The 16,071-nt window shown below is 41.2% G+C and overlaps 2 protein-coding genes and 1 non-coding gene across 5 annotated transcripts in view; 2 read left to right on the forward strand and 1 right to left on the reverse strand.

The window, feature by feature from the left end:
• The window catches only part of ATAD1 (ATPase family AAA domain containing 1), a 30,769-nt gene extending 27,029 nt beyond the window's left edge, over positions 1 to 3,740 (forward strand). For all 3 annotated transcript variants that reach the window (XM_036336719.1, XM_036336718.1, XM_036336717.1), the window contains one exon: positions 2,050 to 3,740. In XM_036336719.1, the coding sequence (XP_036192612.1) occupies positions 2,050 to 2,170 (121 nt within the window). In that variant the 3' untranslated portion in view covers positions 2,171 to 3,740. The remainder of the gene's footprint in view (positions 1 to 2,049) is intronic.
• A 2,470-nt stretch (positions 3,741 to 6,210) lies between these two features.
• Positions 6,211 to 16,071, reverse strand: part of PAPSS2 (3'-phosphoadenosine 5'-phosphosulfate synthase 2) — a 73,589-nt gene continuing 63,728 nt past the window's right edge. The window contains exons 9-12 of the mRNA XM_036336714.1: positions 12,031 to 12,166; positions 10,754 to 11,022; positions 9,495 to 9,724; positions 6,211 to 7,828 (exon numbers count right to left, since the gene is read on the reverse strand). Of these exons, the coding sequence (XP_036192607.1) occupies positions 7,687 to 7,828; positions 9,495 to 9,724; positions 10,754 to 11,022; positions 12,031 to 12,166 (777 nt within the window). The 3' untranslated portion in view covers positions 6,211 to 7,686. The remainder of the gene's footprint in view (positions 7,829 to 9,494; positions 9,725 to 10,753; positions 11,023 to 12,030; positions 12,167 to 16,071) is intronic.
• LOC118670381 lies at positions 12,743 to 12,869 on the forward strand. Its single transcript, XR_004972290.1, has one exon. It is a non-coding gene; the product is annotated as a U6atac minor spliceosomal RNA (small nuclear RNA).

Consider the following 16,071-nt stretch of genomic DNA (forward strand, 5'->3'; position numbering starts at 1 on the left):
AATATTTACCAAATCCTTTTAGAGCTTTTAGGTTAGTTTCTCTTATTTTGCTTTGTAATATGAACTCTGCATATGGAATAAAAGGTAAATTGGAATTAACAGTCTCCCCAACTGTATTTATTGTCTTTTTTTAAAGGTGAGTTCTGAAGATGATTGTGGGGGAGGGGTGTTTTGAGGAGGGTCTAAAAAGAAGAGGTAGCGATAAAAAGCTAAATTTATACTGAAAATCCATGGTCTGGTCACAGAAAGCTGACAGAAACTTAGGTTTGCCCATCTTCACTAAGAAAACCGGGTCCTCTAGTGTTCCTGGATTGCTTTGTATCTTAAATTCCTAAATTTCATTTTATATGATAATAGTACCTTCTGTTCCAGAAATTTTACATATAAATGGGATTTCAACTTCTTAATAATAATATATTTACTAAACAAATAAACCATTTGTCATTGCAGCAAATTGCACTTGAAACCACTTTCAAAGATGAGCTTGAGAAACCAGTTTTGTACCAACCTTATTCCAGCACAGATCCTGCTGAACTGGAAGCTCAGCTCTGATGAACTATGTCCTTGGGAAGTTTTCCAAAAGGCTACTTGCCCTGAGCCAGTATAACTCTGCATTCTAAACCCCTGTTCAAAGTATCAAACTCCTTCTTTTTCAATCCTCACCCAAGGATATCTTTCCATTGACTTTTAGAGAGAGTGGAAGGGAGGGGAAGAGACAGAGAGAGAGAAACATCGATGTGAGAGAGAGAGACATCAGTTGACTGCCTCCCACACATGCCCTGACCAGGGCCAGGGATTGAGCCTGCAACTGAGGTACGTGTCCTTGACTGGAATGGAACCTGGGACCCTTCAGTCCACAGGCCGATGCTCTATCCACTGAGCCAAACTGGCCAGGGCCAAATATCAACCTCTTCTTAACGAAGAATTTCTATGACTCTGGCAAGCTAGTGGACTTTGGGGCTTGTGTTGAATGAGTTCTCCAGCTCTTACCCTCTGTTTCTGTCTTTTTTCTTCATGCCCCTGAGGCTTTCAGTCCAAGTGACCTGGATTTACCTCTTGTATTGTGTTTAATTATAGTGCAATGCCATGGAAGAAAAAGCTGCTCTTGGTATAGAAAGGTTTGCATGAAAGCTACCCTGTTAACCCTAGCTAGGTATGCACTAGTCCTGGACCTTTCTTCAGTGTTCCCTTGATCCCTATCATGCAGAGAGCAACTCCCATTTATTTATTGCTCCAGCTGCTCTAGCGCTAAAGTTGGGAATACTTTTGACCTCTGTAGCCAATCTACATGCCACAGCTTTTTATTCTTATAAAATTAAGAGGAGAAAAAGAAAATAACTTACAAATTTTGCTTAAATAAAATTTACATTAATAATGAAAGTTTCCCTGCTGTCCTCAAAGCCGTGAAAATTTTAATATTTCAATGTGAAAAATCTGACCAATAGACTTGGATTATCTTAAATTTTTTTCCCAAATGGTTTTTCCTAAGTGTCTGTAAGTTACAAAGGAGACATTATATACTGTGTTTTTCTTATTATTGAAGTTGGGAGGACCTTGATTAGTTGGTTTTTATTAATAGCAAAGAATTTATTTTAGTGTGTCAAAAGCTAAACATATGCATGAATTATATCTGTAGGAAAGCTACTTTTTAATTCCAATTTTGATGGGAATATGTTTGACTCCGTGATTGGAATTAACATTTCCACTTTGGCAAATTGGCACACCTTTATAGAACATTTTCACCATATGGTAATATTCTATACTCATATTCTTAGTGTGAAGTATTTGATTTTAGTTACCACAACTATAATGTTTATAGCCAGCCATTTTAGCTTTCTACCTTTTAGCAGTCAGTGCTTTTTAAAAATCTCAGTCTAAGACTTGTAATGCATAGATAGTTCCTGAAAAAGTTCGCATGAATCTTTTAATTGTGATTGTCTTTAGGGTCTTGGTTGGGAAAGAGCTTATTTTTTAATCATGGTAAAAATCTTTATGAAGGTATATTCTAAAGTTTTTTTAATATCTGGTGGTTTTGTATTTGCATTTTAGCCATGATGAAGATGAAATTCGGCCTGTACAACAACAGGACCTGCATCGGGCGATTGAAAAGATGAAGAAGTCGAAGGATGCAGCATTTCAGAATGTTTTAACACATGTTTGTCTAGATTAAGAGTAAACATCATTTGTGCAGGTCAGTGCAGCCTGGTTGGGTGTGCCCTGTTATCATTAGTGGAAATAGAATGGAAGGAATGGTGTTCTTACACAGTGAGGGAGTTGAATGACACTGGTTTTATACTCTGAATTCTAAGTTATTGAGACATGGTTGTTCTATAAATGGTATTGCCACTTGTCAAAAATCATGAGGAGGAACAATTTAACCAAGCCTGTGTGTGGGTGCTTGTGTTTGGCCTCTTTAGCCATATGTTGCAGCCTTATTACATCTAAGCTTGTCTTAAAGTGACAGGTGAGTTATTGAGTCATTAGTGAGAAATGGAGATGTGGTTAAGTGCTGCTTTCTAGATATGTGAGCGTGTGTGTGTATTGAATGTATATAGTCACACATTTTATATTGACATTCTGTAGATATGTTTGAATACAGAAACTTTTTTTTACCCCTAACTACTGAATCAAAAAGTACTAAGTGCTATATAGCGAAACTAAGATTGATGGTTGTGTCTAGAAGGTACAGCGATTCAGCCATTTTCAGTTGTCACTTGTTTCAGCTTTTTTTAAAGTTGAGCATTCTCTGAAGTTGAACAGTTGGAGTCAGCCACATATGAATACTTAGATGTGGCTTAGTTATTACGGTTGTCAGGATAACCGTATAATACTTGTTCAGAGATCAGCATTGAATGGTTTTCAGGCAGTTGCGTGATCAACACCGATTTCACCTTTCCACAAGCACACTGAGTAGAGACATTTATAAATTGATATACGTAAAGGTGATTGAAAGACATTCAAAAGAATAGCTTAGAAAAACCTCAGTGCCATACAGCACATGTCTGTGACTTCCCCTTTCTTCATCTAATGTTGCCTAGTTCTGTTGTACCCATGATTTTTTAATGTTATTTTATAGTTATGTGTTCTTTATTTATGGTCAAATATAATTTGGTCATCAAAAATAAAATGATAATTTAAAACAAGTAGCTGTTACTAAATATACTTAAAAATACTCATTTTGTAACTGAAATTTAAAGTTTTTTTAGCATATTATAAATTGTGCCCCAGTTAGTACAAATATACACACATCAGAATTCCCATATTGTATCTATAGTCACTTGAGGCTGTGTGTGCTAACATGTCAGCAAAACATTTTTTTGTCCACAATTTCACTAATTAGAATTCTGTTACGGCACTTAAACACACAGCATGAGGAGTGTGCACACTGTGACAGAGGAACCTTCTGAATCATCAGGAAGATTAAATTATGCTCTTTATGTTTTTGTTTTTATTGTATTTCTTTGAAAACTTTCAATCTTTATTTGTGCATTATTGGAGTAACTTTTTGAGTCTCATTAGAACCTGCTGAATAGTTGGTTCTTCAGTTGTGCTTTGGTGGGTGGGGTATAGGTTCTGGGATAACACTTTGGATAACAAAAATCAAGTTTTGAAAAATTGTGAAGATGATTGAAAAATTGAATGCAAAACACAAGATACCAAAAAAATATAGTCTCCATTTTTAATAATTATACTATTATTTTATAAATGTGTAATAAAGAGGTCCCTCTTAATTGATTTTTCTCTACTTATGGCTTGGTCTTTTTTAGTTATGTAAAATTTTCTGGGTGGTTTTGGTTTATAAAACTTGCCCTCGGACTGGTTTTATCTTGCTGTGCAGCATTCACACTTCTATAGCTTATATACTAGTATCTAATCATTATTTTTGTTTTAGTAAGAATTTCAGTAATCATTAATTTTAATCTTATGACTTATTGATAAAAAATAAGGTGTGATATATTCCTTCTCAGGTACTTTCTATTTATCTTCTCTTAAATTCAGAATATCCAGTAGTAGTTATTAAATTTATCATAGTTCTAATCATCAAATGAAGTTAGAGAAATACACTAATCCCAGCAATTATGACTCCTTGAAGCATCTTAATGCCTTAAAGTAATTGAGGAAACTTTATTATTACTTTGCTTAGAGTTTCTGACTTGAGAAAATGCTTTTTCCCTAAATGATAAACATTGGGAAAGGCCTTTTTTTTATTATAGTTGAGATGCAATATTATGAATTTCAGGTGTACAACACAGTTATTTAACATTTATATACGAATTAATCGCATGACAAATCTAGTAACCATCTGTCACTGTACAGTTATTGTAATAGTCTGTATTCCCTTGTGCTATACATTACATCCCCATAACTTATTTATTTATAACTGGGAGTTTGTACCTCTTATTCCCCTTTACATTTTCCCTCCCTCCCCTCAAGTTAAAGCTCTCCTTACATGTGTAGGTGAAAATTCTAAGGCATGTTCATGAAATTGTATTAAGATGTATAGCAGCTAGATACAAATGAGATCAAAGCTACAAGAAACCATTTAACAATGAAAGTAAAACAAAATATCCTCAGTAACACTGGTGTAAAATTTACACTGTTATAACTCAACTAGAGGCCCAGTGCACGAAATTCGTGCAAGGGGCTCAGCCCTCACAGCCGCAGTGCCCGGCTTCGTCCAGAAGGTCATCCGGGTGGTCGTTCTGCTGTTTGGCCATCAGGTCTAATTAACATAGTATGCTTTTATTATTATAGATAGCTCATAAAGGTCTCATTACTGAAACACTGAACTGGGAATGTTTTTGTGATTGTCTAATATTTAGTTATAAATCTGCTTGAGCACACTTTAGTTGTAAGCTTTTGTGCTTTGAAATACAATTGCAATGAATGTGAATTCTGGTGTGGGCACCAAGGACACAAATTTGTGAAGTATGGCAGCTCAGTTTTAAAACCCAAGCCAAGCATACTGAACTAATTACTGGCATGCAAAACTTGGAACTGAAATGGAACACAGTGGTGTGTGCCTCACTAGCTATCGTTGCACTATTGTTCCTTCAAACCTTCAGATATAAGAACTGTTGATTGATCTGGTGACCATCTCATTTCCTGATGACCTACCTGTGCTTGACCTAAAAGTTAGGTGATAGAAAGGAGGAAGATGAGGAAAACACGAACTCTGCTGTTCTCAAGTAGCCAAGGGTTGTTTCTTCTTACAAGGAATATGGTTGGAAAGAAATCTTGTGGCCTGACTCAAGTGTTGATACTATTTATAAGTCTACCAATACCTGACTGAATGGTTTATACATGCCTTTCCGGGACTTTTCCACACTGCCCTGTATAGTCTGGCATACTCCCTTGGCATCACTTACATCTTCATGAACTTACACATTTCCTGCCCTACTTTGTCCTACTAATTGTCACTAGGAGCCAACAAGTAGGGATCTGGGGAGGAAAAGGGAGGGGGGACAAGTGACACCAGTTTTATTGTAGTGAGGACCAGCAGCAGTCATTTTCATTAAGCCTTCAGGACAGAAAGGAGGCTGGGGGCTCAAGGAGGAAGAGAACCAAAATGCAAGCCTTCCTGGAGGCCCCTGAAAGTACGCGTGGAAACAGGTATCCTTTTTGCATACAGAAGTAGCAATTGCTGAGGTCAGTGGAGGTATGGGAGTTACTGCAGACGAGCACAACTGCTTCCAACCCCACTGGTAAAACTTGCGGGCACTTTGAGAAAAGGGGAGCAAGTTAAAAAAAAAAAATTCATTTCGGATCCTCAGGCAATGAAATCCTGGGGAGAGGTCCCTAAGAAATCCGGTCACCTCTGAAAACATCACTAGTGCTTGTGTCACACCCATCTAGAGCAGTTCTTGAAATGACGTGGGTAAGGGCCACCAGCCTTGTAACTACGGTCTGAAAGAGTTGCTGCTGTTTCCAGTTATTTGAAGTCACCGAGCCCTCAACAGTCATGTGGTCAACCCACGCTCAGTGTTACAGGCAGAGAAGCCCCGACGTTTACTTTAAGAAATTTATTAACATGAGGACAAGCATCAGTTGTACGTACAAATAGTCATTTGCACTGTGTGGTATTAGAGCAGAAGAACAGTTATAAATATATTTAAAAATCACAAACTATATGGGTTAAGGCACTCTATCCTGTCTCATGTTTTCAATAAATATGCTGTTTTTTAAAAAGGCAATTATGAGTACCTCCAATTAGGTGAATATAGGCACTCTATTATTAAAGACAGTCAGTTACACTTTGCTGTGACGATTGTATATTATTCTCAAAAGAACTTCCATTAGCTAAGATTAGTATTTAAGAAAATAACACAGAATATTTAAAAAATCACAGTTTTCTCTTTCCAGTTTAAGTCTCTTCCAGAGAGACCCATGTACAAAAGGTACTGTTTCTTCATATATCCCTTAGCACAAGGAATTACACATAAAGTATAAAAAGATTGCCTCCCAGGAAGTAAAGCCATCAGAGGGGCTGGATGTCTCAGAACCAGCAATAAGTCTTTGGAAAAAGTTTCCTTTTTTTTTTTAAACTGCAATAAAATCAGCTGAGTTTTAAAAACTCAACCTTTCAGCATCCAAGAAGGCTGCGTTGTAAGTGCCCTCTACTTAAGGAGCTTTACTAAGCAGTTGAGGGGAATCAGACCTGGCTCCTGTATTGTACAGTATAGACCGAGTTCAGAGAGGGAGTCACGTGGCCTGGGTGCTCATTCAGTACCACCAGTACTTCCTGATCATGCCAATTTTCTGTTTTTGCTGCCATGCCCAGCAGCTTACCAAGCATGTGCTCACGCTTTGTCTTAGTTTGGTCACCTGTCAGGGGACAGGGTTGCCTTCGATGGTTTCTGTGGTCTTTTCCAGTTTTAGCAGCTCAGTAATCTGATGACACGAATGGTGTTCAGTTATAGCAGCTGCTGCTACAGTGTAAAGGCATAGCCTCTTCATAGAGGAGAAAAAGTAACTTTCCACAGTATTTCCTGGGTGGAAATCTCATCAAAGCACTCTATGCTATTTAATGACAAGACACGGTTTCACTGGAGTTATATTATTCACGGAAGTGCATTAAGACTTCTCTTACTAGTTAATAGAACTTTCATGGCAGAAGTAGGTTGCATAGATCTCTGAGAGTAAATTCACATTTTCACACATTCTCCAGTCAGATCATACTTCAGCACCTAAGAGATTGGGCAGTAGGGCTGTATACGACATGAGGAGAAATATTGGGAAGAATCTTGATGTGAATCACACCTCATTCAGGGTGAGAAATTATTTTGTTGTATAGAAGAGGCTGCCCATCTGATTTATTCTTGTGTGTAACATTGGTAGAGGGTAGGTTGGTAAAACTTAAGCTGGAAAACGTGCTTTCCTTTTTGGCAAGTAAACTAGACACATGGTCAGAGCTTTAAGAAGTCTAGGACATACCTGTTCAGATGCAGTAGACAAAACAATCAATTTCATTCTAAAATGATGGTAATATTGCCGTTAACCTGCTAAGATTTGGTCTTCAGTTTGACTTTTATATATTGAAGTTGACTCTAAATTTTAGACAATTATTACCTCATTATAAACCACTAAAATCAGTCATTGAGAAACAATTGGATTCAAAGCATCTAATCACAAAAATAGTAAAGGGAATCAAAAAGCACTTGAGAAAGAAGCTGGAGCCGAGGGCATTTAGCTGCTCTTCTCCAGGGACCTGTAGTAATCTGTCAGGACTTTCCACGCTTTGGGGGCCATGAAGCCGTCTGGGGGGTTCTCTCCTTCCCGGGCCAGCTTCCTCATGCGGGTTCCTGAGATGAAGTCAAACTCGTTGTGCCTGTCACAGGATAGGAACAAAGAACTCTGCGTAGGTAAATAACATCTTCCTTAAAGACTCCTGGAGTAGCTTGTGGGTTCTGAGAACACATTATTTTTCCTTCTGTAAAATGCTGCACCTTCTAAAATGGCAATTCGTTAATTCTTCAGTTCAGTAAAGGAACTGACAGAAGAAGGGGACATAATGCAGCTATCCATTCAATATGTACTGTGTCTACTCTGTTCACAGAAGTGTCTTGTATTGCTCTGCCTACTTCTGTGTGCTCTGAGTATGATTAGTGCCTCATAATGCTCATTAAAAGGTTTTTCTGCCCCAGCCGGCGTGGTTTAGTGGTTGAGCATCCACCTATGGACCAGGAGGTCACGGTTCGATTCCCATTCAGGGCACATGCCTGGGTTGCAGGCTCGATCCCCAGTGTGGGGCTTGCAGAAGGCAGCCGATCAATGATTCTTTCGCATCACTGATGTTTCTCTTTCCCTCTTCCTTCCTCTCTAAAATCAATAAAAAGAAAAAAAAAAGATTTTTCTGGCCCAGCGGGTATGGCTCAGTAGTTGAGATCCCTGTCCTGATCAAGGGCACATGCCTGGGTTGCAGGCTCGATCCACTGTGGGGGGCATGCAGGGGGCAGCCAATCAGTGATTCTCATCTTTGATGTTTCTATTTCTCTCTCCCTCTCCTTTCCTCTCTGAAATCAATAAAAATATATTTAAAAATATAAAATGAAATTTTAAAGAAAAAGAATTGAGGGTCAGATAAAGAGCTTCACAGACAAGAAAAAGCTAAAGGAGTTCACCACCACCAAAACAATATTACATGAAATGTTGAAAGGTATTCTTTAAGAAGAGGAAAAAGAAGAAGATATAAAAAATATGAACAACCGCCCTGGCAAGTTTGGCTCAGTGGATAGAGCGTCGGCCTGCGGATTGAAGGGTCCCGGGTTCGATTCCGGTCAAGGGCATGTGCCTTGGTTGCGGGCACGTCCCCGGTGGGGAGTGTACAGGAGGCAGCTGATTGATGTTTCTAACTCTCTATCCCTCTCCCTTCCTCTCTGTAAAAAATCAATAAAAATATATTTAAAAAAAATATGAACAAAATGGCAAGAAATACATATCTATCAATTGAATCTAAAAATCAAATGAACAAGCAATCTAATGAACAAAATAAACTGGTGAATAACAGAATCAGAGGCATGGAAGCATGAAACACACTGATGAATCTAAGAGGTAAGTGGGGAGGGGGGGCAGGAAGAGATTAACCAAAGATCTTTTTTTTTTTATTTTTTTTTTTTAAATATATTTTATTGATTTTTCACAGAGAGGAAGGGAGAGAGATAGAGAGCTAGAAACATCGATGAGAGAGAAACATCGATCAGCTGCCTCCCGCACATCTCCAACTGGGGATATGCCCGCAACCCAGGTACATGCCCTTGACCGGAATCGAACCTGGGACCTTTCAGTCCGCAGGCCGACGCTCTGTCCACTGAGCCAAACCGGTTTCGGCATTAACCAAAGATCTTACCTGTGGACAAAAACAAGATGATAAAGGCCGGGGGCAGGGCAGGAACAGGGAGGGCAGGGGGGGTGGGGTTTGTAAAAAGGGGGACATTTGAAATACTCTCAACAATAAAGATTAAAGACAAAAAACGAATTTTCCTTTGAAAACCTACCTTGTGGGATCATAGAAGTCCATGGCTTTTTTGGCTTTGTTGTAGGCAGCCACTCGGAACGGAATGATTTCCACAGAGGTGAGGCCAGGGGCCATGCTCAGGACCTTGCCCCCGTGAGTGGGCTCATACAGGTCTTTCTTGGTCTCGGGATGGGGCATTCCTGCAGGGTCCCGGCCCACAATGTAGAAGTTGGCCCCCGCAACCATCCGGGCCCTGCAGTGCCACTGGACCTAGGAAACATCAGGTAAGGGACACGCTGGTTATCCTCGGCCAATTCTTTACATGCCTTTGTTCTGCTTTAAAGGTAATTCAGTAATGTTGGCCCACTAATAAGTGCAAGAGAGTCAGTGATGTGTCCAAGACTCCACTCTCTCTTCTTCACCTGCTTGGTTATGTTGGGTGGGACAGGAGCTTTAAAGGTAAGAATCCCCCTCTTAGAAGCTGAGGTTATATTTCCTCATCTCTCCAAAGCTAACAGACCAGGAACACTCAGATCTCACTGCTTTACAGAACTGTGTGGATTTTACCCTCTAGTCCTTCTCTATTCAGAATAAATCACAGTTAAGGAAATTACAAGCTCCAGTGTCTCTTTTCTGACTGTCAAGAATGAGCCAATTACCTTTCATATGCATTGACTCCAGTTCAACACAGCAACGGGATTTCAAAATGAACTGTCTTCTTTAAAGCTCAGATAGAAACAGAGAGGGTGGAGAGGAGAACTAGGAGGCCTGGAACTTTGATCTGGTTAAAGAGATTTAATTTGTTAAACTCTGGGACATTCCAAAAGGTTGAGATCCTTTCAGTTCATCACACTTCCTGCAAACTTGTTCAAATCCACTACACCAGTGGTGCCGTGGGACAGAGGTCTCTGATAGGCTCGCTGTGTGTTGAGAGGGACATATTCTCCATGCGCTTCTAACGTAGCTCACAGAGATTGGAGACTCAGAGTCACTGGGACTTAAGAAACTGAATATTGGGTTAGACACAACTTGCCCTATAGCCCAGTTAAGTTGTATGATCTACCTCATTTACATGCCAACTTCCATATTCTCAAAGGTGGTGTCTGACAGGTTTGATTTGATGTTTCTAGCACTTTTATATGCACTACATGGAAATATAGGTCAGTTGGATAAAGAAGAGAGATCAGAAGATTTTAGAATCTACTCATGACAAAGGAAAATCACAAACTCATTTGCTCTTTAAGTCAAGTTTGAGCCTGCATTTCTGAGTCCCACGGCCCAGCTCAGGGTACCACTTACCTCTGTGGGGCCAGCATACAGCATGGGAGATGGGAAGATGGCGACGATGGTTGACTTGGGATCCAGGACCCCTTCCTCCAGCACGGCTGCGTGCTGCTTCATCCGCCAGTCCAGGGGCACGTCGTCATCCTTGGTCCAGCCGCCCAGAGGGTGGAGCAGGAGGACCGGGTGCTTGTAGTCCCTCTGTAGGAGGCGGCGGCGGGTGTCCTGCATCAGCAGAGCGTGGCCATTGTGCACAGGATTGCGCAACTGGAAGGCAAACACCGCATCTGGGCAAGACAATAGGCCAAGGTCAGAGAAATGCAGTGTGGCTTGTCTGCAGGAACAGAAAGATGCAGCTGTGTGTATTGTTCAGTGCATTCGTTAGAGCTGCTTGTTTTTGATAATCAGCTGGAGAATCCACCTGGGCCTCTAGGGGTGTTCCTCCAAAGGTGCCAAGGTCAGACTCTTTACACAGGGACAGGGCGCAGAGGCAGGAAGCCCGAGAGGGAGAGCTGATGCAGAAATGAAAGCGACTGTTGGCAGCAAACCAGGCTCAGGCAGGTGCCCACTGCAGTCATCAGTCCCTGCTCCGGTCTCACTTCCCCAGAGTTGGGGGGGGGGGGGGAGATAATAAGGGACATTTCCTGGGCCCCTGCAAGGTCTCAACAATCTAGCAATATAATTTCAAATCTTCTCTTTAAGGGAAACTTCAAAACTACTTGACTTAGTGATGGATACCTGAGAGCCTTACTTTTCCTTTCTGGTTATGAAATAATATATAGCCATTATGGAAAAGTTGGGAGATACAGAAAAGTCAAAAATATAATATAAAAATCACCCATAACCTTATTGTTTTTTCTCCATCTTTCTCAAAATATGTGACGTGAATATCTTCCCTCCCGTTGGTCCAATTCCACCCCAGAGGCAGCTGCTGTTGTCAGCAGGCAGCCTGGTGCTCACTGCCAGACTGCTGCTTCCAGACACAGAAAGAGCTTCGGGTTTTAAAAACGATCATCTTATTTTGTTTTTCAGAATTGTTATATGGTTCTGCAAGCTGCTTTTTCGATTAATAAATACACTTTGGGTATCTTTCCGTGTCGGTGCATATTTTTAACTGCTGGATAGTGTTCCAGTGTATGGATATAGTTCAACTTTGTAAACTGTTTCTGTATCAATAGACATACCAGTAGATGTTTCCTGCTTTTTTAAACTATAAACGTGCTGTTGCTGATACCCTTAATTCGGTCATCAGGGGGTGGTAAGGGGTAGAAATGCATCCGAACCAGCCTACGTACCAGCATTCATCTCTTTACATTTCTGCTTGAGCTCCAGAGGTGTCAGGCGGTACTGGTCCAGCCCATCGTTCCACTTTATTCTCTCCAGCACCTGAAGGTCTCCACCAACCAGCCAGTCCCCACTTTCCATCACCATCTAGAAAGACAATTATTAGAATTAGTCATTAATATGGACTTCTGTATACCTGAAAATTTTTCTCTTCGTGGACCAATCTTGGGTTAGCACTGACTACCTTGAACGCTTCAGCAATTCTCGCATGGTATTTATCAAACTTTTAGGTCTCTCAGTCCCTTTCCACTCTGAAAACTTATTGAGAACCCCCAAAGGGCTTCTGTTTACTCGCGTTATATCTAGCATTACTTTCCATGTTAGAAATTCAAACAGAAACAAAATAGACCCAGAGGGCCATGATGACATGGGACAAGGCCAACCAAGCACAGAAGAGACGGACCGGCTCCAGGCCAAGAGCCGGCTCTCCACACTACCATATTCCAGCAGAATCAAGGTGCCTGAATTTGAACCTGGCCTTCCAGATTGTTATCAAAGCATAGCTGTCAAGGTAGAAAGATAAGAATATTTAAATTCATTGAATATATAACTTTTAAAGATCATATGTGGGCTGCTTTTGTATTTCTACTGTGGGACCCACAAATGTGAGGTGTGAGAGTGGTGTGAGGAATGGTCAAAGTAATGAAAAAGGCAACCATGACAGTGTTGGATGAAAGGAGCGAAGCTTAGCACTCCCTTCAACAGGGATGGACAGATGAGGCACTTGAGCCTGACAACAGGCATGGCTAGGCATCACCACTTGCTTTGTGGCATCTAACCATAGTTTTTACATTGTATATCTTTTTTTAAAAATATATTTTTTTTATTGATTTTTTACAGAGAGGAAGTGAGAGGGATAGAGAGTGAAACATCGATCAGCTGCCTCCTGCACACCCCCCACTGGGGATGTGCTCGCAACCAAGGTACATGCCCTTGACCGGAATTGAACCTGGGACTCTTCAGTCCACACGCCGACGCTCTAGCCACTGAGCCAAACTGGTCAGAGCTACATTGTATATCTTAAATTTACACAGTGTTATATGTCAATTACATCTCAATAAACTCACAAAAAAAGAAAAACATGACAACCTTTGTTGTTTCAATAAACAAGTACACTGCAATAAACCAGTGCCAGCTTAGAGCCAGTGTCCGTCCTTAAGCATTGAGGGGGGAGTCATTCAGGGAATGTGGGGTTAGAATAGAACCATGATTTTCAACAATAAGTGGTTGTGACAATATCTGAAGACGATTTTAACTGTCACAACCGGGATGGGGAAGTTGTGCTATTGGCATCTAGTATGTAGAGGCCAGAGGTGCTACTCAGTATCCTGCATTGCATAGGACAGCCCCACAACAAATAATTCCCAGCCCAAATGTCAATAGTGCTGTGGCTGAGAAGCCCTAGGTAGAGAGAGGGGGGTTGTGCAAGGGATTTGGTTATGTTTTCATGGCCCCTAAACTCTGTGCTCAGGAAAATCACTTAGGAATATTTTCAAATGCCTATACCTATACATTTACTTTCTCCTCATTGCTTAAGTTAGACTATAAACTTTTGAAAGATTTAAGACCCCCAAATCCCTGGGAGTGTAGTAATTCATTTTGGATGCTAGGGGTCCACCCTATACTGATTCCATTCATAAGGGGGTGTTGAACCAATGGTCACTCCCCAGCGTGATTCAATGGTCCCCAAAACTGGCTCTGCCTAATTTTCTATAAGTCCCCACCTCTTGCCAAAGACAGGCCTGGAACCACACAGAACTAGAGATTTGCAGAGCTGCACACACACACAGGAATGAGTAACAGGCTTTAAGAAAGGCTAGTGAAGTAGTGAAAGGGTAATTAGTCTCAGAATCCAGAGAGCAGAAATGCAAAAAGGAGGAGAGGATGACCTCAAACACTAGGATGAAGATTGCGAAAGGTGAGTCGGCTCCAAGAGGGCAAGTAAAGGAAGACTTGAAAGAAACAACCTGGAGAGGAAGAGGGAATATGCAAATCAGGAGAGGAGCAGCTGAGGACAGGAAGGTGCAGCGGTCAGAATGAAAAAGGGAAAGGAGAGGAGAGAAAGAGTAGAAGGAAGGGGAGAAATGGAGAGTTCAGGAAACGGGTTCAGAGAACAGAATTGATAAGAAAAAATAACATGTGACACAAGTGGAGAATATATACTCATTTTTGTGATATCTATTGTAATGGAATTCTGGGGCTGTAAGGAACCTGTAAATCACATGGACTCAATGTCCTCATTTCCAGAGAAGGCAGTTTCACAGAGAGGAACTGGCAGAGTTCAAGTGCAAAGAGCTGTCAGCTAGGACCCATATCTAGGATTCCTCCAAACCAGGCTCTTCCCACTGCACCACTGCCCCTCATCAGTGGTCTCCATGCTGCTATTTCCTCACTGCCTTCAGAGGCATCCTCCATCCATCCTCCACCCAGTCAGCACTTCCTCTGTGCCAGGGTCTGGGCTTGCTGCTAGGGAGTTGATGGTGAATAAGATAAATCAAGATGTGGTCCCCGATCTCACGGTTTGGCAGTTTGAGTGGACTGCCAGAAGAGTAAATGGGCAACAATACTGTGGAACAGGACACGGGCAAAGGACTCTGGAGCACAAAGTGTTCTGGGAGGACAAAGAAGGGACACCCAGTCAGGCTCATGGGTCATGGGAGTAAGGCCAACTTCTTAAAGGGGAAAGGAATAACAAATACGGTGAGGAGGCAGGGGTGAAGGAACAAGTGTCCTAGGTTGAGGGACTAGCATATGCTAAAGTAAGAGAGAGGATGTTGAGTGGTGAGATGACTGGAGAAGATAATATGTTGAGTGGTGGTGGTAAGAGACAGTATGAAGTCATATGATCTTTACGAAGAATTCCTAAATAAAGCTTGAATAGTTTGCTGTAGCCGAAAAATGGAGAAAGGATCAGAATCAGAGAGGAGTAAGGTAAGAGGGAAGAAATGAAATGTCCTGGCACAGGCTGAAACAGAAATTCAAGCAATACAAGAGGCAGAAACATCAGGATCGGTGACTGCATGAACAAGGGAGAAGACAGAAGTAAGAATGACACCCAGGTTTGGGACATGGCCAACAGTTGGATGGTGGAGCTGCCCCTGAGTGGGGGGACACAGGAAAGGGAACAGAGAGGTTGCAAATGTTGAGTGCAAGGTGCTTGCAGGAAATCTCCACAGGGAGCCATACAGGACAGAGCTCTGGATAATTATCTAATGCAGTGGTTCTCAACCTTCATGGTACATTAGAATTACAGGCAACTTTTACCCCCAACACCCAGAACTGACCCCAAGGCAACCAAAATCTGTGAGGGTGGGATCCAGTCATGGGTAATTTTTTAAGCTCCCCAGATGATTCTGTTGGTCGAATTGACCATATGGTCTTCACTGCAAAGCTAAAGGGAAGTCACACTCTGTTCTCCTGGTTTCCACGTCTATAAAAGGGGACTACTTCACAAGAGCATTGTGGGAAATAATTACTGTCTAGAGAAGCTTTGAGAGCCATGGATTAAAGGCAACAGGGCTCCTCCTAGCACCATTTTTATAAGTTTCACCTGCTCCTCCTCATAATTTCATCTGAGATCATGTCACATGGTGTCGTGTTAGTGACTTGAAAGAGAGGTTGGGGATGACTTGAATGGAAGGTCAAGGTGACTTCAATGAGGAGCAATGCAATAGAGGCAGACCATTTCCTTGGTGACTGTGACCATTTTCCATGTAACTATCACTCCCAGTGCCACATGGAAATATAAGAAGACCTATGATTACTTTTAGACGAAATTACTTTTGGAAGATTTGGTGTATTGTTTTTTAAAAAACACATGATTAAGTATTACTGTGAATTTCAAGGTGCTAAAAAATACAACGTAAAGAGTTTCTTTCCCAATAAAACCCATGTGTTGTGTGTCTGGTAAACACACCTTCAACACTCCAAATGTAGTATTTACAGGTGAGTGTCTTTCTCTGACTAGTTATCCATGGCCCATTTCTCACCAT

This window comes from Myotis myotis, unplaced genomic scaffold (genome assembly GCF_014108235.1).
Source record: "Myotis myotis isolate mMyoMyo1 unplaced genomic scaffold, mMyoMyo1.p scaffold_m19_p_15, whole genome shotgun sequence".
Lineage (NCBI taxonomy): Eukaryota > Metazoa > Chordata > Mammalia > Chiroptera > Vespertilionidae > Myotis > Myotis myotis.